At 46.0% G+C, this 26,005-nt stretch overlaps 1 protein-coding gene across 2 annotated transcripts in view; it reads right to left on the reverse strand.

The window, feature by feature from the left end:
• COASY (Coenzyme A synthase) overlaps positions 1 to 26,005 on the reverse strand; it is a 207,720-nt gene that overhangs the window by 65,280 nt on the left and 116,435 nt on the right. For both annotated transcript variants that reach the window (XM_086924104.1, XM_086924105.1), the window contains exon 6: positions 18,493 to 18,557. In XM_086924104.1, coding sequence (XP_086780230.1) covers positions 18,493 to 18,557 — 65 coding nt within the window. The remainder of the gene's footprint in view (positions 1 to 18,492; positions 18,558 to 26,005) is intronic.

Here is a 26,005-nt window from a genome sequence, read left to right on the forward strand (position 1 = left end):
AGGCACAGCAGAGAGCGCCCCAGCCGGGCCATATTCTCTATGTAGGCTGCATGCAGCAACCTACATAGAGAAAATGGGAGAGTGCGCATGACTGGGTGGGTCGGTCCTGGGGCCGACCAATCAGTGAGTACCCACAACAGTGGGCAAGCCACTCCTACCCTTGCCCTCGACCAGGACCGCCAACCCACCCGCCCCCAACCAAGCACTTCATAAAATGGTAGTTTTACCATTTTATGTTTCTGCCTTCTCGCCCTGTGAGAAAGCAGAGGGGCGACGAACCCATGCCCCAATGAAGGAGCCGCTACTGTGTGCGGAAATCATTCCAGTCGGAGTAGATATTTCAGCATATGAAAGATAGGTGAGGCAGAGGCGTAGAGCTCTGCATGTGGGTTAGTGAATAGAATTTTGTAGCACGTTAGTAGTACTTTTTTTGCACTACTGACGTACTACAAAAAGCAGTTTGTGAATAGGCCCCCAGGTTTCCAACTGTCTTCGAAACATATTTATCTGGTGAATATTAAAACTATAAACATTATTGTAAGCAATCAACGTGTATATTTTTAGGTCTTGGCTAGTCAGCGCATGCGCTGTCTCTTCAAGATAGGTTTACAATCAGTGGGCTTCAGCCTGCCCAAAGGCTTACCATTTGTTCGCTCCAATAAGGCTCATGTATACTTCATCCCCTTTGTCCATGGCATGCATGCGTCATGCCTCTTTTTGTGTTTGGCCCTCCCCCAGGGTATGGACCAATTATTTGTGTCCATCCACTGCTCACGTTTTAGGAGCTACTTTTTTCTTTGTCTTTGAGAACTCCACACGAGTGTTCGAGTTTTCACTCGCTCTAACTCCTCCCACCTGCCCTTATCCCCGTTGCTTTTTTCCCCCCTGCAGATCATATTGTAATGTGTGTCTTTCTTTATCCCCCTCCTCACCCGCCGCCCTTGCTTGTGTTTCTTTATCCCCTCAGTCCCCACCCACCCACACACCGTTTCTGGACAGGACACCAAAAACAAAGTCTGTTTTTTAGTTTATTGGCTGCAGATGCTCATACTTTAAAGGACATCAGTTGCACAAAAGCTGCTGCTGCCATGGTCTAGGAGGAGGAAAAGAATAACTTTATTACTGCCCCTCATGCCAATGCCAGAGAGAAGAGCTGGAGAAATACCACAGGCTCGCTGAGTAAATACAAAGGACTCAGAGAGCCGCTTTTAATCACCATATCCCACTCTCACCAGCACAGCCTGTGTTCAAACTTCAAAGCGGTCATAAAGCCAACAGCCTGAAGCAGGAGTCATCTCAAGATTCGAGTGCTGGCAGGGGAATCAACAGCTGCTGGATTCCATGCCACACAATTCAACTCCACATCATTCCACACCATGCCACATAATTACAATACAACAAATTCAACTCCACATATTTTCACTCTGCTCCTTGACATATAATTCCACTTAACATAATACCACTCCACGGAACATAAGTCCACTCCACTCCAAAACACATAATTACACCCCACACAACACAATTTAACTCCACATAATTCCACGCCACATAATTCCACTCCAACCTACATAATTACCCTTCATGCCACATAAGTGCACACCACATACATCCACTCCACTCCAAAACACACAATTACGCTGCACAAAATTCCACTCCACACACCACACAGCATAATTACACTCCTGAGGTTCCGTGACGATCGTAAGTGGTGTTTTCGACTCGCACGAATATGGTCGAGTCTGGTATCTATGAACCGCAAATGACGAGTTTAGTGGGTGTACGCGTTTTCGCTGTACTAGCCTAAACCGTTCGTTTGTTTCGTGGGGTTTCTACATCTGAGCCCACGGGTTCCATCTTAGATGTGGCATCCATTTTGTCTCTTGCCCTCACGTAGCCAGCGAACGGACGCTGTCCGCTTCGCGACCTAGGGATTCCCAAGACTTTTGCGGAAGACACGTTTCCTTTGAAAGTGTCTTTATGATGAGGGGGATGACACTGTAAGGCAGATGGCCCCGCTCGAGGCACATCTTGCCGTGCCGGTCTATTGTCTTAGTTGTGCATCTCATTAGGCACGTCCCTTTGATGCCTGCAGCTCGTGTTTCTCGATACCACCCCTTTTTTACACCCTTTCCGATCTCCCCACTGTTTCTGTCTTCCTCTGCACCTGTTTCTGTTCCTTCTTCGATCTGTTTACTGCTGATTGGAATATACTAATGGTGGGAAGATGGGTTTTTACAGTTGGGAACCACCAAACGTTTCCGTACTTATGTTCCGGGCCTTGAATACATGAAAGCAACCCCTTATGGTCTTTATGATGGGAACCAAGTTGTAAACCTTTGTGTACCATGTTACCTATGAGGAAGAACTGTATAAAAGGAGCGACCCACAGTAGCAATTCGAATCAGACTCCACGACTTACACATGTTGTACTTCTTGTGACTTCTGTGTTCCCTGCAGTAATAAACCTCGAATCTTTGACGCCGAAGGAAGTGTCCAGTGTCTCTGTCATTTGTACGCCGGAACAGGTTACCCACGAAGGTTTTAGGTGTTATCCCTGGCACCGCTGGGTCTTAGCAGAACCCAGTCCTTCAGTTGGCGCCCAACGTGGGGCTGCATCAGTGGTACCGGTCCAAGCCCGACGATCGTGAGGAACTTCGTGTGAAATCTCCGAGGGAAGGTGCACCCCGCTTCATCGATCCTGTTGTCGAAACAAGTGGCCCGACGACTTTTCCCGCGAAGATTCCCGCCTCCTGACGGCTGCGACGGACTGCTGCCCTGACTGTAGACCTGTTTTGGCGCCTGGCGTAGACCTTGGTACAGCGAGACGATAGACGGGCCTTCCTGGTGACGCCATCGATCTTTGAGTTAAGTATTTGTGGGTCGCTCCCAGAGTCCTTAGTTGTGGGTGCTTAGTTGTTGCATGGTTCCATTGCATTTGTGGTCCTTAGTATTTGGTTCTTTGTTGTGATATTTGACGTCTGCAGTCGCCAAAAACCGAGGGTTTTTGCTCTTTGCAGGGACATTATTAATCCTATGACCCTTGAAGTTTGTGAAACTCGGTTAGTGTGCAGGATGCCTAGCCGTAGTACTTTGTTCAGTTGTTTTGATCGTTGTGGTGCGGATTCCCGATTGGAGGACTCGCGTCCGATACCTCCGATTGGAACTCCAAATTATGAATTGTATAGTAAGCACGGGTTAGGTCCGATTACATTCAATGAATGTTGGGTTCGCTATACTAAAAAGGATGGTGCCCTTAGTTGGCCACCTCATGGTAGTTTTGAGACCCCGATTCTAGATAATCTTGAAGCCAAATTGTTTCAGAAAAAATCAAGGCCGGCCATGTTTGATTCCTTTCGGTTGTGGCGTAAAGAAGCCAAACAGAAAGAAATCAAAGAAATTAAACGTAATAAGAGAGAAGGAATTGTGACTACGGTAAGAAACGCAGAGCAGTTCCAGCGAGATAAGGAGGAAAAGGAAAAGGAAGTTTTCGATAGATTGCAGCGTATGTCTGTAGATAAGTGCTATCCTGTTTTACCGGCGGATACAGATAAAAAGGAGGAAGGTACAGAGGACCCTTTAATGTCTTATCTCATGAAGTCACCACCACCGTATGTACAGGGTACCACTGCTCCTGTGGTTCCCCCTGTCCCTGTTCCCCAACCTGCTCCTGTTCCCGTACTTCCAGCTGTTCCTGCTCCTCTACCTACTTCTGTCCCTACTGCTCCTCCGCTTGTACTTCCTCATACTCCTGCTCCCGCTGCCTCTACTGGTCTGGTTTCTCCTGCTGTTCCCTCTGCTTCTGGTACTTCTCTTGTTACCCCATTAGGTTACTCTATTACCCCGTCTACTGGACGACGTGTCCCTTCTGTTGCTGCTAACTTCTTCAATTCTCTTGGACCGATTCTTGAGACCGCTGGTACCGATGGTCCTCAGAGACGAAGTCAGCTTCCCGGTAGTCGGGAACGTGACTGTCTATATGATATGGCGATGGCTTGGATGAAATATCCCTTTAGGAATCCACCACGTGTGGTGCTTGACACGTTCTCTCAGTTCAATATACCGACTCAAAGGTTCGTGTTTGAGGAAATGTGCAAGGTTTTGAGAGACCAAATATCAGTTGATGCATCCGAAGAAACGATGTCTGCTCTGACTGACCTCCAGCTTCAGTTCTCGAGCGGAATGGTAGTGGGTAGCAATGTTCGACGTGCTGTCGAGCAGTTGCTGTCTTTTCGTCCCTCTATAATGCCTCGAGCATTGTTCGTAGAAGACATTGAGGGACCGTTAGGAGCGCCTGGTCAGTATCCCATGCGCGAAGTTCCACCAGTGTGGATGCCAGGTAACCCTGGCGCTGCTCCGCCGATCCTGCCACACTTTCAGAGAGTATGGATACATCTTCCGTGGAAACGATCGGAAGTTTTGCAGGTAAAACAATCTTTGCCTGACCCTCGCAAAAATCCTGCAGGGTACTATAAAGAATTATCGCAGCTTGTGGATGCTACGATAATGAATCTTGCCGATATCGATATGCTGTTTGGTAATGTCGTACCGCAACCGGTATGGGCAAAGATCCGTCAAGAAAACCATGTGGCAGAATTAGGTGGTGATTGGGCTGCTCTTATAGCGGCGGATGCCTTGCAAGTTGGTGGGGCTAAACCTGAACAGCTAATTACAGCTTTGCCTCAGAGAATTATCACTCTTATGAAAACGCTTATGCAAGCCATGAAGGTGAATTGGGACAAACTGTCCGCTTGCAAGCAAAAGAAGGATGAGAGTGTCTCTGACTTCTTTACGAGATTTGAAGAGGCATTCATTGATCATAGTGGTCAAGATATGGGTACTGAGGGAGGTCAGCGATTGTTTGTGGATAAGTTTGTCTCAAATTTGTTGCCTGACTTGAGCAACAAATTGCGTAATTCAGAAAGTGCGTGGGCTGTTTCTACTTTTGCTCAAATATTGGCTACGACACAATATTATGAGAACAGAGAGAAAGAAGAGAATGATCGTGCTGATAAAAAGACGAAAGAGCTCAAAACGAAAGTGCTGTTGCAGCAAGCGTATCCTCCACGTTCGAATCAGAACGATTCGCAACAACGGAATAGATCGCAGTCTCAGTCGAATAGATCGCAATCTCGAAATGACTCCTCTTTTGACAGATCTTCATTGGGGTACAATCAGTGTGCCTATTGTGGGAACGAGGGTCATCTGAAATTCGATTGTCCAGCCTTGCGCGATCGAAACAGCGGTAATTCATCTAGAGGAGGTCGTAATGGTCCGCAACAAGCATCACGTGGTAGAGGTCGTGGTGTTCAGACTGATCGTTCCAATAATTCTTCCGATTCTAACAACTGTTTTGATCAGCGTGGATCATCACAAAGCAGATCTGCTCAGTACAATGTAGACGATTATTACGTTGATCATAATATCGACGATGGTAATTACTAGGACAGCCATGGACAAAGAGAGGGAGTAGTATCAGTTCCGGTCGATCAGAGAGGGCCTTACGTCGCAGTTGCCACATCGGGCGTCGTTGAGCCTTTTCTGTTGGACACTGGTGCAGCGAAAAGTTCCATCATGCATTCGAAACTCCCTGGCGCACCTTTGTCTGGCTTAACAAATGTTTCCGTTGGATTCTCTGGCGCCCCTGTTAGCAATCCGGTTTCGTGCCCTTTGCCCCTTACAATTGGGCCTCGTGAGCTGAAAGCTCCTTTGATTTTGACTACTGGTTGTGGTGAGAATCTTTTGGGCCTGGATTTGCTGAAACGTCTGTATGCGACTTTGTGTTGTTCTCCTGCGGGAGTTAAGCTTACATTGGGTGAGAAAGTCATCTCTCCTATGTATTTATCCATCGACAAGCTTCCACCGGAATTGAGTTCTCTTCCTGCATCTTTATGGGCGACAGGTCCCAACGACGTGGGCCTGCTTGATATCTCCCCATATGTTGTTCACTTGAAATCTAATGTGCGTTTGCCACATATTCCCCAGTATCGTATCTCCCTTGATGGTGAGCGAGCGCTGTTAGCAATCATCTACGATTTGATCGAGAAAGACGTTATCGAGGAGACTCGGGGAAACGTGTGCAATAGCCCTGTACTGCCCATTTTGAAGCGCACTGATCCATCAAAACCCCCTGTCTATCGTTTTGTTATCGATTTACGGGAGGTGAATAAAATTGTGATTCCTCAGTTCCCTGTGGTGCCTGACATTACGGCCCTACTGACTCTGATTCCAGCCTCTGCATCTTGGTTCTCAGTGATCGATTTGAAGAATGCTTTCTTCAGCATTCCGATTGCTGAAGAGAGTAGAGACCTTTTCGGTTTCTCTCTTGGTGGCCGCAGCTTCAGGTTTAAACGTGCTCCTCAGGGCTACTGTGAAAGTCCATCGATATACAGTCAAGCCTTGAAGAGTCAACTTGATGCGTTTGTGTTGCCGGCCGGTGCGGCCTTAATACAATACGTCGATGACTTATTGGTGGCTGCAGACACTCAGGACATTTGCAGAATTGCTACGGTATCGTTGTTGCAACATCTCTGTGAATTACATCACAAGGTGTCTCCTTCTAAACTTCAATATTGTTGTCAAGAAGTAACCTATCTAGGTCACTTATTGTCAAAGGAGGGAAGAAGGTTGACCCCAGAGAGAATTGCAGCGATTGCCCGAATGACTGTGCCAACAACTCAGAGAGATGTGCGTGCCTTTTTAGGTATCACGTCATACTGCAGGCAATGGATTCCAAATTTTTCATTGCTAGCGAAACCATTGGTGGCTCTTACATGCAAGGATGTTCCAACTCCTTTGCCATGGACGGAAGAATGTCAGAAAAGTTTTTCTGAACTGCGTGACGCGTTGTGTTCGGCTCCTGTGTTAGGTACCCCTGACTACAGTAAGCCGTTTACACTATACGTTCACGAGAGGGAAGGTTGTGCGTTGAGTGTTTTGACGCAACAATTCGGCGGTAAGCAGCGTCCATGTGCATATTTTTCCTCGACCTTGGACCCAGTGGCAAGAGCATTGCCGAGTTGTCTGAGGGCAACAGCGGCGGCTGCGGTGTCCATTCGACAATCTGCAGGATTGGTCATGGATAATATGCTTACGGTGATGGTTCCGCATGCAGTTGATACTCTCTTGAATCGTACGAAAACTCAGCACTTGACGAGTGCAAGGTTGTCTGGTTATGAGTTGACGCTTTTGGCAAGTCACATTCAAATAAAACGCTGTAATGTCCTGAACCCGGCGACTTTGTTGCCAATCAGTATGGAATCAGATGAAGTAGCACCTCATGACTGTTACTTACGAACTGAGGAGGAAACAAAGGGTCGTGTGGACCTGAAAAATACTCCTTTGGAAAATCCCGACGGGACTTTGTATGTGGATGGGTCGTGTTTTAAGTTGCCGAATGGTGATGTAACGACTGCGTATGCTGTAGTGACATTGAGTACGGTTGTGGAAGCTGCGAGGTTGAATCAGAATTCTGCCCAGGCGGCAGAACTGATTGCTTTGACTAGAGCGTGTGTGTTGTCAAAAGGGAAACGGGTGAATGTGTTTACCGACAGCCAATATGCTTTTGGCGTCGCACATAGTTTTGGACGATTGTGGCGAGAGAGAGGTTTTATGACGTCGCATGGCACTAAGATTCAGCATGGACAGCTTGTGAATGATCTTTTGGATGCACTTACTTTGCCTGAGCAGGTGGCGATTGTTAAATGTAGTGCGCACCGAAAGGTGATAGATGATGTTGGTCGTGGGAATGCGTTTGCGGATGAGACTGCTAAGGAGACTGCCCGGAACCTTAGCACGAGAATGTATGTGACGAGTTCGGTAAGGTGGCCTGCAGAAACTGGCATGTGTGAGGACACTATCGAGAGTGTGAGAGCGATACAGAACGAGGCCACCGAGACTGAAAAGACGAAGTGGAAAGAGAGTACGGGAAAGTTGGATGCGAATGGTTGTTGGATTGATTTGTCGGAACATAAGAGGTGGATGTTGCCGGATGCGTATGTGCTGGCTGTTGTGACGATGGCACACGGCTTGGCACATATCAGTGCGAAAGGTATCTGCAAGTTGTTATCCCCTGTATGGAAGAATGACGGTATTACTAAATGTGCTGAGAGATTGGTTAAGAATTGTATGACATGTATGATGTACAACCCTGGAAAAGGACCCCCTACACCTCCTGGCCATTTTGCTCCCCCTTCATGTCCCTTGAAGTAATTCAGCTAGACTTCATCCATATGGAGCGATGCAATAACCTGAAGTACGTTTTAGTTGTGGTTTGTGCATTCTCCCGATGGATTGAAGCCTACCCTCTCAAAGATAACACTGCTTTGTCCACTGCGAAAATCCTACTGAAGGAATACTTTCCTCGGTATGGAATGCCACGGATTGTATGGTCTGATAACGGAAGTGAGTTTGTGGGGAGTGTGATGAAGAGTGTGTGTAAGGGCCTTGGAATTACTAAAAAATTCCATAGCGCCAACCATCCTCAGTCAGCGGGTTTGGTTGAAGGGTACAATGGCACGCTCAAATTGAAGTTGGCGAAGATTCAGGCTACGACTGGTCTTTCGTGGCTTGACGCTTTGCCTCTAGCTCTTCTGTCAACTAGGGCGACTGTACACTCCTGAGTAGGGCTCAGTCCCTACGAAATAGTGTTCGGCCGTCCTGCAAATGTTTGGGGGGTCCCTAGACCGAGTGTGTTTTCTGATCTTGAGTACCCAATGTTGATCGATTATCTTCATGATCTGACTGCTAAACTGAGGTTAATTCACCAACAGGTCTTTGAAGCACTGCCGACGCAGACGGAGGGTCCAGGCCACCAGCTCCAGCCCGGAGACTGGGTGGTAACCCGCAATTTCGGAAGAAAACGAAATCTTGAACCTCGTTTTACTGGACCCTACCAGGTGTTACTCGCCACGAGGACTGCTGTTCGTTTGGAAGGACATAAGCATTGGGTGCACGCCACCCACACCAAAAAGGTACCTATACCTTTATCAGCAGACTCGTGGGTGAGGAAAGGCATTGCTTCATCGGAAACGGAAACTGCACAGACCTTTGTCCCTTTCAGCGACGCTCAGCCTGTTGGAGAGCCCTCAGTGCAGCAGAACGACATTGTTGAACCCTTACCATCGGAAAACTCAAGATCTGAACAATTGACTGATCAGCAGAACTCTGTCCCACCATCGGATCAGTTGTTTGATGAACAGACACGTCCCGGGAGAAGCCGATACTTTCTGCGATCCAATCCCAAGGACTAATAAAAAAAGCTTTTGCTTTCCCCCTTTTGACATCCACATTACCCCATTGACACCATTCAGTCTGAACACACTCGTATGATTTTGGTTTTTGTAAATATTGTGATTTTGTTTCCACATATGTGTTTTGCTTCCACAGCTAGGAGATTTTGTATATATTTGTAAATAAATACCTTACATCCGGGTGAACCGTAAGGCCGCGCGTGTACTTCCTTCTGGTTAGTAGGTCTTGACACTAGGTCGAAGGCCGTCGGTTCCTGGGAACTCCTGGGGATTGACTACTGCTACACAGAACGAAGTGCGTCAAGAGACGTTGCGGACGGTTTTAGAGGATGCCGTTCTCTAAGTTGGTGGATTTGGAAAAAGCTCAGGCGCAAAGATTCAAGTTGCAGCAAATTACTCGTACCAAATGCTTCATGTTTCAAGTGTTCCTTCTGTTCCTAACTGTTTCCTCGCTATTGGTGGGTGGGGTGTATTATCTGATATTGACGTTCTTGCCTTCTGCCTCACCTACCCCTTCTCCCGAACCTAAAACTACCTCCACTGTTTCTCCTCATTCCTTCCACATCTTACCCCAACACGAGCAGGTTAGACGTACGGAATTTATGAACAATTCCTTCATTCAGCTCCTTCATCAACATCAGTTGGTGGTTAACACTACCAATTGTTGGGTGTGTGGGTTGATGCCACATACCACCGATAAGGGAATTCCGTACTTGGTCCTTCCTTATAGTTCCCAGGGTTCAGCTCGAGCATTCCAAACAATGTTTCGAAGTGCACTAGATTCCTACCCCAATCGAGAGCCACGTCCTCCGCACTTTGGTCCCGGTCCGTACCACAAGCCTTTGGTTATAGCGATCGCTGATTTAGATAGGGATATCTATGAGCCGTCGCTCATCCCAGAGGACGAGGTGCGAGCCTATAGGGATCTGAGTGAGGCTGAGTATAGTGCGCTCGTGGGTGAAAGACAGCTTAAAAGCTCGTCTCCGATATGGATCGTACCCCACCTTGGTAATTTCTGTCTGAAAGGTCGTGGCCGAAGCCCGAGAGCACATCTTGGAGAGAGTGCTTGCTCCGAGACGTATGTCTTGCTGATGCTCTCTTCCCCTGTGTTTCTGACTGACAAGGGTACGTATTTTGTTTGTCATGATCGTGCGTATACGTGGTTGCCCTCTGACTTTGCGGGCACATGTTACATTGCAAATTTGTTGCCACCGACTTTTACAGTCGCCTCCGATTACCACAAGACTCGAATTGTGAGGGGCGTGATTAGCGAAGAGGACACTGCCGGTCAAGAGGCAGGAGACTTTTTCAAGGGTTTCTTTCCGTTTTGGGGACCTATGGTCAATAGTAGGAACCTGAGACAGTTGACCCGAGTGGTGGAATCGACAGCTAATATCACTGCCAGTGCCCTTGGTAACATTACAGCAGAACTTCAGGCGGATAGGCTTATGACGTTACAAAACCATATGGTTTTAGACGTTGTCTTAGCAGATCGAGGTGGAGTATGTAAGGTGATCCATTCGAGCTGCTGTATTTTCATTCCAGATAACGCTCCGACTGTCTATCAAGCCATTTCGAAGTTGCATAAGATCTCTGAGTCCATACACGTGGACGTAGGGGATTGGACGCTACTTGGGTGGTTTTGGGGCCTAATGTCGACTTGGGGTTGGAAAATTCTGATGATCATCGGGGCTGTTGTAGCATTCCTGTTCACGTGTTGCCTTTGTGTGCAGTGTGGTCCTGCCTTATGTGGCCTCTGTGCTACGACGTGTATAAGACAGCCGCCTGTTACCAAAGGAGCTCTGATGGATAGAATTATGTTACAGCAGCATCTGGATGGTCTGATGAATATCGAGTATGATTCCGACTAGTGCTTGCCTACATGAGGGCAAAAGGAGCGTCTGAGGTTCCGTGACTATCGTAAGTGGTGTTTTCGACTCGCACGAATATGGTCGAGTCTGGTATCTATGAACCGCAAATGCCGAGTTTAGTGGGTGTACGCGTTTTCGCTGTACTAGCCTAAACCGTTCGTTTGTTTCGTGGGGTTTCTACATCTGAGCCCACGGGTTCCATCTTAGATGCGGCATCCATTTTGTCTCTTGCCCTCACGTAGCCAGCGAACGGACGCTGTCCGCTTCGCGACCTTGGGATTCCCAAGACTTTTGCGGAAGACACGTTTCCTTTGAAAGTGTCTTTATGATGAGGGGGATGACACTGTAAGGCAGATGGCCCCGCTCGAGGCACATCTTGCCGTGCCGGTCTATTGTCTTAGTTGTGCATCTCATTAGGCACGTCCATTTGATGCCTGCAGCTCGTGTTTCTCGATACCACCCCTTTTTTACACCCTTTCCGATCTCCCCACTGTTTCTGTCTTCCTCTGCACCTGTTTCTGTTCCTTCTTCGATCTGTTTACTGCTGATTGGAATATACTAATGGTGGGAAGATGGGTTTTTACAGTTGGGAACCACCAAACGTTTCTGTACTTATGTTCCGGGCCTTGAATACATGAAAGTAACCCCTTATGGTCTTTATGATGGGAACCAAGTTGTAAACCTTTGTGTACCATGTTAACCTATGAGGAAGAACTGTATAAAAGGAGCGACCCACAGTAGCAATTCGAATCAGACTCCACGACTTACACATGTTGTACTTCTTGTGACTTCTGTGTTCCCTGCAGTAATAAACCTCGAATCTTTGACGCCGAAGGAAGTGTCCCGTGTCTCTGTCATTTGTTCGCCGGAACAGGTTACCCACGAAGGTTTTAGTTGTTATCCCTGGCACCGCTGGGTCTTAGCAGAACCCAGTCCTTCACTCCACACCACATAATACAACTCCAGATAACTACACTCCACACTACATAAGAAATGTGTTACTTACCAGTAACTGCAGTTATCCAGTATTGGTATCTTTCATAGATTCACATGCCTTAATCATTCCCCGTCGTCGGGATGGGAGTCCCTGGCACATAAATAAAGTAATGTCCCATTAGACATACAGAGTAATAGGCCTAAGGCCCCACTTTAGTAACATATCCAGGTCCTTTTGAGAGCAACCAATCAGCTGCCACCACCCTTTGGAACCTTCCTGGAAGGAGCTCTAGTCCCTCAGATTTTCTACCCCACATCGTGCTAAGGGAGTCTCCACTGAGCTCTGCTCAGGTTCTTTCAGTATCTTTGAATTTGAGGTATTTTCTTTGGATTTTTCTCTGAGTGAAGTCTACACTGTCATCATGTTGGATACCCCTAAAAAAGGCCTTTTTGGCCCTGTGAGACTTGCAAAAAGAAGAGATTGCACGTCGATGACCAGCACAAAGGCTGCCTATACTGTCTTTATCCAGACCATTCTCCTAAAGGCTGCAAGGTATGACGGACTTTTTCTACAAAAAAATGTAAAAGATCGTGAGGAAAGGCTTTTGACTTGGCTGCAGAGGCTTAAGGACAAAGAAGACCCCTTGTCCTCTGAGGGGAGTGAAACATCAAACTCTTCTTCAAAAACTCCTCAGAAAAGGCCCAGAGTAGTTTCTCCAGGTCCTTTTATGTAGCAACCTCAAAAGAAGACGCAAAAACAATCTTCAGAGGTTCCAAAGCCTAAGGATTTGCCTGCAAAAGAGTCTTCTTCCCTTCCAGGGTCAAAGAAGCCAGATCCAGACCCTCTAACTCCACCGCCGAGGGCGAAGCACACTTTCAAAAAGCCTTCCTCAGTCCCGTATATGACCACCTCGTAGACGATGGCACTGACGACAACTAAATCTTACAGATTGCCGTTGGAGTGACTTCGTCGACGACGACGACGAGTTCAACACTATCAGTCTTGCCAGCGTTTCTTTCGTAGACTCCTATTACTCTGTATGCCTAATGGGACTTTACTTTATTGATGTACCGGGGACTCCAATCCCGATGACGGGGAATGATTCAGGAATGTGAATCTATGAAAGATACCCTAAAACAGGATAATTTCACTCCATACAAATCCACTCCACATGAATACAATCCACACCATGCGACATAATTCACTCAACACCACACAATTCCATTCCACACGATAAAATTCCACACCAAACCCCATAATTCCACTACATACATCCAAACCACACCAGTTTCTCATCACGCCACATAATTTAACACCACTCCCCATAATTCCACTCCACACTACTCCATGACAGACAATACGTCATATAATTCCACTCCATGACAAACAATCCCATGCCACATACTTCCACTACACTCAATACCACATAATTACATAATTACTACCCACATAATTCTACTGCATGCCATGCCACATAATTCCACTACACAACTCCACACAATGCCACTATAACCCACATAATTTCACACCACATAATTGCAATTCACACAATATAATTATACATCATGCCACATAATTCAACTACACTATATTCTTCTTCACATAATTCCAGAACTTGCAGAAAATGTACACTCCACATAAATCCACTCTGCACCATGCCACAAGTTTCTACTTCACATATTTCAACTCCACACCACACACATTCACTTCACTCCATAACACATTGCTAAAAGACACTGACAGCACCAATAGCTCTCGGATTGCTGAGACCTATTGGCTTTGCGATGTTTTGCTGCATTTGGATCTTCATTTTTCAAGAACCTTGACGATTCCTTTCTGTAACATCACTCACCCAGGACAGACAGGAACCTGACTGTAGGTAGGGTGTACTTTCTGTCCTCAAGTGAAGGGCGTTAGGCCACATCTATCTCAAAACGCGAAATGTTGCATAGGACATAACGACATGCTTCATAACACAATCTCTCACACCAACTATGACACAGGGCCTGACCTGATAAGCTGATGACATGAATGTCGATACTACCTACCTGCATCTAGGCACTGTACAACATTCTTTAAAAAAACAGTCACTATTAAGCAGTGACATCTGTTCCAAACATATAAACACATCACCAGTCTCCTATTTATTATCAAACCCCATGATGATTATGCGTCTAAAGAACTGAATACCCAAATCTCAGATACAAAATTGAAAATGTCCTAGCAATCATGCTTTAGGCCAGGCCACAAAACAGACACAGCCACTCTTGAGTAGACATGCGCTGTGGGCAGTATTGTTTCATCTTTGTACTCTACCACTCGGCAGCATTTAATATCATTGAAAATAAGACTCTTCTTGAGTCCATTCCTGCTGTTCCCCATACCCCACATCTCAGTGCCATCTGCACTCACATTTTTCTTAACCTATAACAGAGCCACAGGAGGACCTCTCGCCGTTATTGAAGATCAGTACACTGAAGACGTTCAAGGTTACTTTAAAATAACTATGTGGATGATTCATCTCCCTTTCCAAAATGTCTTGAGCAAATCTACCAATGAATGCCCACATAAACCGAGACTCAACCTCTATAACACCGAGTTTTTATTGTTACCTTTGTCTTTAGAAAAGTCATTGATGCTAATCCGGATTACTGCCCTCCAAATGTTAAGACTTTCATCCACAGTGGCTATAAAGGTGAAATTCTTTGGTTTCAACACAACAGGTTCCATCTTGAACAACACATAAGGAATACTACTACTGGAGCTAATATCAAATGAAGATGCTAAGTCAGAAGTCCAAGTAGAAGCGATTATGGCAATGCCCTTCCAAACGGCATCTCTAAATCAAGATTAGCCCAATCTAAAGTTATTCTTAATGCTGCTACATGTCTAGTGGCCAGATTAAGCCATAAAGATTACATCGCACCTGTATTACAAGATCTTCGCTGACTTCTTCGCTGACTTCCATTTGATGCATTTCAATTTAAACTTGTAAGAATCCCACACAAAGCAGTATATCTGAACACACTACAATAATTTGTGTGGAAACTGAAGACAATCAGTCTCCCACCTTCACCTCGGAACCTAGGAAGATCATCTGTGGCGTCCCCCAGGGATCATCCCTCAGCTCCAACCTCTTGCACGTGCTTGGAATAACTTTCCCCTGCACCAGCAATTCAGAAAAGGATTCAAGGCCTGGCTGTTCGAAAGAACAGATCATCAAAAGGCAGTTAGCATATCCAGCACATAGAGCTCACCAAAGTAATATGCCGCATTTTATTAATCCCTATTTGATTGATTGAAGATTTCTGCAGCATAACTCTCATACTCCTCTCCACTAGGAAGGTACCTACTGTCAGCAATACTACTCAAAGACATATTACTTAAGAGAGTATCACAAAGGAAGGGTAGACTTCCTAGATACCTAAAAACCGTTTTTAAATGTATTTAGTTCACTTGTTGATCATGCCCTATAAAGCAGTCCCACACAAATACACACCTTTTCAAAGTTCATATTTGAAAATAATGCAAATTTAGAGTTTGGACTGCCTACTTTAATAACAGTCTACAAAATGAATTCTGCAAAATATTCTACTTTGCAATTACTGCCCTGCACAGGAATGAAACGCCTGACTGGCCAGCTTAAGCTGTACTGGTGCCTGATTAATGAACTTCTTCATCCTTGCAGTGTAATGTAAACTGAATTCATGGAATCAGTAAGTGTATACTATATCTGTATTGCTGCTTTGCACTCCTGGAGCAAAATTGTACTCTCCTTGATTACTGTTTTCTGGTGTCATCATATAAACTGATGCTCGAGCATAAATAACCACTTATTGTAGAATTGCTGTACAATGCTCGCAAGGTTCTTTAGGTCTGGTTTGTGCTCTACAAAACTATGTCAGTAAGTTAATAATAAAATCACCACAGTTCTTGTTTTCATTTGGTGCTTCAGCATCTTGGTGGCTGTGGCACAGGATAGGGCAGGATAAATTACAAAGTAAATGTATCTGGTGGACGGCCGACGCTCGCAGTCACTACGAGCCTCACAGGCTACCGAGGTAAGTGACAGGGTTGCTGCCCCCAAGAGATTTTAAGCTTTTCCAGTATTATCTACAGAGGAGGTATGAAGGGAGCTCTAGAGTGACGAGCCTTGAACAGGTAGAAATCTATTGCTAAAAAGTGTTACTCATGCAGGGCAATTGGAGAGTCTCTTTTGGGGAGCCGAGCTTAGTAATTTTCATTTTTTTACAATTTGTATTATTATTTTATTTAAAGCTTTTACAATGATAACCAGCTCAGTACAGTACGATGTTCTATTGGCTGGAGACAGTTCAGCCTACGGCGAGCACATGCAACGCCTGCGTCTTATAACAAACAGAGTAAATTCGCGAGTCGGGATATAACAGTAGTTGGTATCCCCTAAAACTCGTTATTGTTCCTAAACACAAATACTTATCATGCACGGGAAGGAAAGGTTATTGTCTTACCTTAGGCAAAGCCTTTATCCATTCTACTTTTAATTTCCTTTACTTTCTTATGGCTCTCCAGTTTCCTTACCCACTCAATATTGTTGGTATAATACCCAAAAACCATTGGGGTGATTCTGAGGGGGTAGTAGCTTACTATACATGACTGACTGAGTGTTGCAGTATAGCATATCTTTAGCCCAATCTTCCAAGGTCGGTGCAAGGCCTTTAGCCCTCGCATAGCCACTCTACGCTTGGCAAGGAGTAGGCCCATTGCTACTAGAAGTCTTCCCTCTTTGCTTATTCCTTGTTATGCCCCAGTAGAGCGAGTAGTGGATTAGTGGTAAGTGAGAGGCCCGTGATCTCGTTTATTGGGGCAGAGCCAGGCTACATGTAAAAACCCAGCCTTGCTTTCCATGCAGCGGAATCCCGCAGGCCATACCAGAACAGTCTTTCTGGTGTATAATAAACCCTGTTGAGATATTTGTAATGAATTAGCCGGTGTCTACCGTTAAGTGAGATATGTTTGGTCATTTCACAGCAATATCGCCAGGTGCTGTCGTCTATCGCTATGTTATGTTATGTTATGTTATGTTAGTGCTATTTGTATTGCGCACGGCTGCTCCAGCGAAGGAGCGTCCCGGCGCCCGGCGCTATGTCCAGTTCTCTCTGCCAGTCCCGTCGAGCTTTAGTTAAGCTCAGTCTCCTGGCTTCTTGTGTGAGGTTATAAATTGTCGTCACCAACTTTTCAGGAGTGGAGGAGTGTATGATATAGAAGAGCGCTGCAGCTCTACTGGCTCTGGCACGTCTTCCCCTAGGAGGACGCGCAGAGCGTGTTTAACTCTATGATATTGGTATTGTGTAAGGGGAGAAGATTCGTATGCTTCTGCCAATATATCTTCCCATTTGCGTGCCACCACATCCTGAAAGAGGCCCCCCATTTTAGTGATGTACAGGACGGCACCTGCCGCTCTGTTTAGCAGATTGTGCCAGGCATGTACTGCGGTATAGAGTCTAGTATGTCATGCTTCCTAGAGGGGATTTGGAATAACATTTGAGAGAGGGTATCGGGATCGGCAGCCACCTTTTCAATGTGTAGGTGCGGTAGCCCCTCTGTCCCATGAATCGAGAGTGTGCGTGAGAGCTCAACGCCATTCTATAGTACAATTATAGATCCGGGGCATTTAGACCACCCTTACAGTATGGCATGGTGAGAGTGTCCCACTTAACCCTGGGTTCCATACCGGCCCATGCAGGCTTTATTAAAAGTGAGCGAAGTGTGTCAAAGGTATGTTTTGAGAGAAGGATCGGAATATTTTGAAACAGGTACAAGAATCTAGGAAGTACTATCATTTTCATGAGTGAAATACATCCTATCAGCCGAGCCATGTAACTACTTATTCTAACAGAGGCCACTACTACCCAAATGAATAGTGCGCAATTTACCCACCTCACAAAAAAGGGAGCTGTGACGATCATGTCAGGATCAGAACTTGCGAGCTACAGCTGATCACTGCATACTCCAGAGGTGAGTAGTTAACTTACTGAGACACCTTGCTAACTAGCAAGGTCTGGAAAAGCACAACCAGACTGTGTTACTGCCTGAACTCTAAGGATCTAAAATGTGCAATGCACGCACATGTGAAATATGGCACTATTCTTTCACGAGTGCTATTTTACTGTGCCCTGCTGCTCGAATCAACATTTATTATACAAACTCTGCCTTTCTGTCCACCTGAATTATTTGTTGACCTTTACGAGTTTCAGCTTAGCATTTACAAACCTAGTTCCCCTCTTCCTGCGAAATTCGGTAAAGTATAAAACAAAATAACAAAACTCCCTGGCTACTCTTAATATCAAGGATTTATCAGAAAAGTATTGGTGAAGATATTTTTTAAACAACCAGAGAGTAACAACCAGCATGCACATTTCAAAAGGTTATGAAAATAATTAGGGTCCACAATCACCTTATCTGCAAATACTATTTGGCCCAAGATCTTTCGGTTTATCGTCCCATCGTCATTCACAACTTCTGTAAAAATAAGAATAATAATACCGTATGTAAAAAAAATATAAAATGAAGCAAATAGGATTATTTTGCATTACTATTAAGAGGCAGCAATTCGGCATGTTTTTCGTTGAACTTATGCTCAATGATAAATCGGGTAAAAATATTACTGTAGATGTTTTTGTATTTTTCTTTTATTTACTCATTGAGGTTAAGCATTATCTAAAAGTAAGTGGAACTCCAAGGTAGTTACTGAATGTGACCTCATTTAAGTGTGAAAAGGTCAAAGGAGAAGCATGAAAAGTAATTTATAAACACATTTTAGAAACAGTTTTAACTATCAAATGGGGGTGTTACACTAGTTTTATTAATTACTAGCAGCCCGTCCCGACGTTGTCCGGGTATGAATTGCTGCCGGCCAGTAGTATATTGTTTTGTTGGATTTCGTTTTGATAGCATTTCTTATCTGTGACAGGCCTGTGAAACGCTCCAATTCACAGTGCACTGCTGATGCACTTAAGAGTGCGCGTTCAGTAGTGTGTGAAGTCGAATCTCCCTACTTTATTTTTCCTTGCAAATATTATATAGTGCGAACTCGACAACATGGCATGAGCACAATTTACATTACAGAAGAACACATTCCTTTGTGGTAGGCACGGGTAGACAAAGCGATTTGCCTGGAATCACAGGATGTTGAGCTGATGCAGAGATTCGAACGTAGCTCCCCAGCCTAAAGTTCGCAATTCTAAAACTTGTGGCGGGAGGTGTGTCTAAAAGTGTATGTCGGTACTTGCCATCAAGGAGAGAGACCTGTACATTCTTCAAATGGTTGGTGAAAAAATATGAGTATGTTGCAGGAGATGTGGGCCGCCGTGCCACCAATGTACTTACCTTACTCTTTCTGCAACTTTTTTTCCACATACCAGCACTCCGCATACTTTCATTACGAAAGTACCATGACACCGCAATGCCATTATAAAGCATGGCATTACATTTTATATGCTTTTACCACGCATACATTTACAACGAAATTCGTTGTAAATGCATGAATGGTAAAATCATGTTTTTTTTTAAATGTTTGGATAAGGTAAGTATGGGTATAGGGGTATATGTTTTGGGGTACCGAGGTATATGTCTTGGGGTGTTTGGGTATTTTAAGGGTTCAGATATAGTTTTGGGTTTTGGGGTACAGGGGTATTTTTCAGGTTCAGGGCTAGGTTTGGGTTTTGGGGTACAGGGGTATTTTAAGGGTTCAGGGCTAGGTTTGGGGTACAGGGGTATTTTAAGGTTCAGGGGTAGGTTTGGGTTTTGGGGTACAGGGGTATTTTAGAGTTCAGGGGTAGGTTTGGGTTGTGGGGTACAGTGGTATTTTTAGGGTTCAGGGCTAGGTTTGGGTTTTGGGGTACAGGGGTATTTTTAGGGTTATGGGGTAGGTTTGGGTTTTGAGGTACAAGGGTATTTATAGGGTTCAGGGCTACGTTTGGGTTTTGGGGTATAGGGGTATTTTTAGGGTTTAGGGATAGGTTTGGGTTTTGGGGTACAGGGTATATTTATAGGGTTAAGATGGGTTAGTGTTTAAGGGTGTTGGGGTATTTTAAGGAAGAAGGGTGGGTTATGATTATGGAGTGCAGGGGTATTTAAAGGGAGCAGGGTGGGATTAGCACACGATATGAGACATGGCATGAAGGGCGGAACGTACCACACGGCCCCAGCGTTTGTCACGCCCCCAGCACACGCCCACAGCACAACGCAGACAAGCCCACAAGGGACAACTTTGCTGGCACGGTTCTTTTACCTTTTAAATGTATATGGTGGGTGTCTGCAGAGCCTATGTCCTTCTGCTGCAACTGCCCTTTCCAACGCTGTATTGGGTGTTGTGATTGGTGCTGTGGTTCCTGAGATTACCCGCCTCAAAGGTTTGGGCTCTCTCTTTATTATATTAGTATAGATATAGATAGACTAGCAGCCCGTCCCGACGTTGTTTGGGAATGAATTGCTGCCGGACAGTAGTATATTGTTTTGTAGGATTTCGTTTTGATAGCATTTCTTATCTGTGACAGGCCTGTGAAACGCCCCGATTCACAGTGCACTGCTGATGCACTTAAGAGTGCGAGTTCAGCAATGTGTGAACTTGAGTTTCCCTACTTTATTTTTCCTTGCAATATTATATAGCGCGAACTCGACAACATGGCATGAGCACAATTTACATTACAGAAGAACACATTCATTTGTGGTAGGCATGGGGAGACAAAGCAATTTGCCTGGAATCACAGGATGTTGAGCTGATGCAGTGATTCGAACGTAGCTCCCCAGCTCTAAAGTTCGCAATTCTAGAACTTGTGGCGGGAGGTGTGTCTAAAAGTGTATGTCGGTACTTGCCATCAATGAGAGAGACCTGTGCATTCTTCAAATGGGTGGTGGTGAAAAAAATATGAGTATGTTGATGGAGATGTGGGCTGCCGTGCCACCAATGTACTTACCGGGGGAGGGTAAACACCCATTACTCTGCATACCATCACTCCGCATACTTTCATTACGAAAGTACCATGACTCCGCAATGCCATTATAACGCATGGCATTACATTTTATATGCTTTTACCACGCATACATTTACAACAAAATTCGTTGTAAATGCATGAATGGTAAAAGCATGTTTTTATTTGAATGTTTGGATAAGGTAAGTATGGGTATAGGGGTATATGTTTTGGGGTACTGAGGTATATGTTTTGGGGTGTTTAGGTATTTTAAGGGTTGCAATATAGTTTTGGGTTATGGGGTACAGGGGTATTTTTAGGGTTCAGGGCTAGGTTTGGGTTTTGGGGTACAGGGGTATTTTTAGGGTTCAGGGCTAGGTTTGGGATTTGGGGTACAGGGTATATTTATAGGGTTAAGATGGGTTAGTGTTTAAGGGTGTTGGGGTATTTTAAGGAGTAAGGGTGGGTTATGATTATGGGGTGCAGGGGTATTTAAAGGGAGCAGGGTGGGATTAGCACACGATATGAGACATGGCATGAAGGGCGGAACATACCCCACGCCCCCAGCGTTTGTCACGCCCCCAGCACACGCCCACAGCACAACGCAGACACGCCCACAAGGGACTACTTTGCTGGCATGGTTCTTTTACCGGGCTTCTGCATAGCCTATGTCCTTCTGCTGCAACTGCCCTTTCCAACGCTGTATTGGGTGTTGTGATTGGTGCTGTGGTTCCTGAGATTACCCGCCTCAAAGGTTTGGGCTCTCTCTTTATTATATTAGTATAGAAGATTGCCAATTCTGCTGCTAATTCAAAAGCTTAACAATGTAGATCCTCCACTGAGATTCGATAAACTATCTTTAAGACACAATATGTTAGGGTTTTCATGATTAGTTCATGGAAATTACTGCTAGTAATCCAAACTGCTGTAATGAGCCCCATCCCGTGTAAGGAAAAAGCACAATCTTAAATCTTGGGTGACACATATAACTCCCACAGGGGTAGTTTGTCAGTGGATTCCATAGTGTGCACTGTATGTAGGGTGTGAACCTAGACCTTCGATCCAGGCCAGCACTCTGCCCAGCAGCTCCGCATGCAGCACCACCTCGCCTCAGCTCCTGAGCCCTCCCCTCTCCTGGGTTCGCGCCGGCAGCCTGCCCACCTCAGTTCTTTTTTTTTCTCCCCTTGTCTTCTTCCTGGGAGACAGGTCATCTATTGCTCTATTCGTTTTGGGAAGACAGACGCCACGCTTTAATTGGTATCGTGCATCACTTTTAACTGTTATTTTGGCAACTTTATTCTTGACTCCACAATTTTTGTTTTGAGTCAGCCGTTCCCGCCGCTGCTGCCCCTGCGGCCCCTCCTCCTCTACACAGCCCCCGCTCCCCCCTCCCTACCCCAAGCCCCGCCCCCTCCCCTACATAATGGCGGCCGCACCTAAGGAAAGCCAGTCTGCGCCTGACAGCTTCCAGCGCCAGGACCCCTGGATCTCCTAGGCACCACCGCTACAATCCCACCGGCCTCCATGCACTTAATCCCGGAAGAAAAACCGACTGCGAAATATCCTCGCCCAACACCAAACAGGGACAGTTCTCGTTCAGATCCTTCACCATCGACAAAACCCCCACAACTGTTGAAGGCCCGCCTGATGCACGCACCGCCGAAACCCTGACATGCATCCTACTCAACGTCCTCTCCCTGCACCGACACGCTGTAGAGAAATGGGACCTGATAAACACCCTCTCGGCCGACACGCCTTCTTCACAGAAACCTGGACCAACGCCACCCCTGCGCCACCCCGCCAAACTATACCCTGTGAAGGCCGCCTGGTTCACCAAGGAACTGCAAGAAGCCAGACGCTCCTGCAGATGCCTAGAGAAAACCTGGCAAAACCAGAAAACCACAGAAGCACTGATCGCCCCTGAACTAGGACGGACCATCACCGCATCCTTCATGTCCGGCATCTTCCCAGATGACTGGAAACCGGCAAAGGTTAAACCCCTCCTCAAGAAACCAACAGGCGATCCAACAGACCTGGAAAACTACAGGCCCATCTCTCTCCTCCTCTTCGCGGCCATAGTCACCGAAGACTTGTAAACACTGACTGCCTTCATCAAAGAGAACTCCATCCTAGACGCCTCCCAGTCTGGATTCCGCAGCAACCACAGCACCGAGACCGCCCTCCCCGCAGCCACTGATGACATCCGCATGATACTTGACCAGGGACACAGTGCGGTCCTCATCCTTCTAGAACTCTCCGCTGCTTACAACACTGTTTCACATCGCACGCTCACAACCAGACTTCACAACGCGGGATACAAGGAGCCGCCCTCGACTGGATCCAATCCTTTCTCTCCGGCAGAAGCCAGAGGATCAGACTCCCTCCCTTCCTCTCCGAACCCACCAATATCAACTGCGGAGTACCCCAAGGATCATCACTAAGCCCCACACTCTTCAACATCTACATGGCCTCCCTCGCCACCATCGTCAGACAGCATGGGCTCAGCATTGTGTCCTACACCGACGACACCCAGCTCATCCTCTCACTCACGAAGAATCCCGAAGACACCAGACTCTGCTTCCAGGAAGGAATGAAGAACGCGGTAGCCTGGATGAAAGACTGCTGTTTGAAGCTCAACTCAGAGAAAGACCGAGGTCCTCATCCTCGGACCCTGAACCTCCGCCTGGGACAACACCTGGTGGCCCTCTGCCCTCGGGAATCCACCCACCCCCACAGACCACGCACGAAACCTCAGCATCATCCTCGACTCCTCCCTCTCCATTAACCGCCAGATCAACGAAGTCGCTTCCACTAGTTTCAACTGCCTGTGCATCCTCCGCAAGACCTTCAAATGGACCTCCCCGACTGCAGAAGGTCTGTCACCCACGCGCTCATAACCAGCAGACTGGACTACGGCAATGCACTATACGCCGGAATCAACAGAACGCTTCTACGCAAACTCCAAACCATCTAGAACGCCACAGCCAGACTCGTCCTCGGGACACCGCGTCTCGAACACTTGACCCTACACCTACAAGATCTCCACTGACTCCCCGTCGAGAAGAGGGTCACCTTCAAAACTCCTCACCCACGCCTACAAATCCCTCAACAACATCGGACCGAAATACCTGAACAAGAGAGTATCCTTCCACGTACCCAAGAGGAACCTCCGTTCCGCCGACATCGCCCTGGCAGAGGTCCCCCGCATCAACAGAAACTGAACATGTGGGAGAGCCTTCTCCTACATCGCAGCCACTTTTAAAGGTTTAGGACAGGGATCCTTTATAGACCACATATTACTATCTGCAGATCTTGTAAGTTGGGCCTCGAGATTTACTATTCATACGAGTATCTACAGTGATCATAACCCCTTAACTATCAATCTGGGTGGGGTTTTATTTGAACAGCGAATGTCCCGCGAAGATCGGGGAACGCTGAGCTGCATAAATGGTAGACGCCGTTTAAAGTGGTCAATGGTTAACCAAGCAAATTTGTACATTGAAATAAACAAGTCATGTGAAGAGGTACTGTTAACCTGCATATCACTATATACACCACCTGAGAAAATATTGTCTGGGTTCGAGGCCATAGTATCAACAATAGGCTCCATGTTAACAGCACCGATTAGGGGTCAAAGTAGAAACAATTCCAAATGGTTTGATCATAACTGCTCTAAGGCAAGTAGAGACCTGAAAAATGCGTTAAAAATCAAACCTAGAGACTACGATCAAATTAAAAATTTGCGCTTGATTTACAAGAAAACATTAGCCGCCAGGAAAAAAGAAATTAAGGCTAACACTATGGAGTCTCTCCTTGATCCATCAGTGCTGGGGAATAGTAATAAATTCTGGCAAATTATTAACAAACCTTTGTTTGATAACCCTAACGATACAGCCCTTGGCACTAATATCCCAGAGAAGGAGTGGGTGACTCATTTTAGTGCAATTTTTAAGAGTAAAGAGCAACGGGCAGAAAATGCTTTTTTAACCACATCTGTGAATTCTCTGTGCTTTTCAGTTAACGAGGTTGAAAGGGGTATCCAAGGACTAACTAGTAATAAGGCCCCAGGCCCGGATGGCTTACCACCGGACCTTTTCAAGTCCAGCATCACTTTTTGGGCACCCGTCCTCACGGCGGTAGTGAACGCAGCAGTGATCTCGGGATGCCCAAGGTCGTGGGGGTTATCGACCATTGTCCCTGTATTCAAAAAGGGTGACCGCAGCAGCCCTTTATGCTACAGGCCAATATCTTTAATTAATTCTGTAGCCAAAGTGGTAGGTGGTATAATTTTGAATAGGCTATCCACATGGGCAAAAGAAAATAATATTTTATCCCCTATACAATACGGATTCAGACCTGGACATTCGACAATCACACAATGTCTGAACCTGTATTTGATCTTAAGTAAATATACCCTGGCCAAACAAGGAACTGTCTATATGGCATTTATGGACTTATCGTCTGCTTTTGACTGCGTGGACAGAGGCAAACTATGGGATACCCTGATAAAGATGGGCGTAGAGAGGAATTTAGTTAATTTTCTGGCTGATCTGCACTCGGATACAAGAGCCAATGTTCGTTACACCCAAGATCTAAAAGTAACGGGGGAATTTAGAATAAACCGGGGTGTGCGACAGGGGTGCATTTTGGCTCCATTCCTCTTCAATCTGTACATCAACGAATTGGAGGAATATCTGCTAAAAACTGGAGCCGATTACCCCCTTGTGGGCCGCAAGGGGGTTCCTGTGCTGCTTTATGCAGATGATGCTGTCCTTATTTCTAGGACAGCAAATGGTCTCCAGAAACTTTTAAATTCCTTCTTTAACTTCATGGAGTCCCGTGGCCTAAGCATTAATAACTCTAAGTCCTATGTCATGAAAACAGGACAGGGTTCTCGAAAAACTAATCTTTTTTGTATAAATGGGGAAAAAATCCCTACCACTAATACTTTTTCATACCTTGGGGTCCTTTTAGATCATAAATTATCCTGGGGCCCCG

The sequence above is a fragment of the Lissotriton vulgaris genome, chromosome 5 (assembly GCF_964263255.1).
Source record: "Lissotriton vulgaris chromosome 5, aLisVul1.2, whole genome shotgun sequence".
In the NCBI taxonomy this organism is placed as follows: Eukaryota; Metazoa; Chordata; class Amphibia; order Caudata; family Salamandridae; genus Lissotriton; species Lissotriton vulgaris.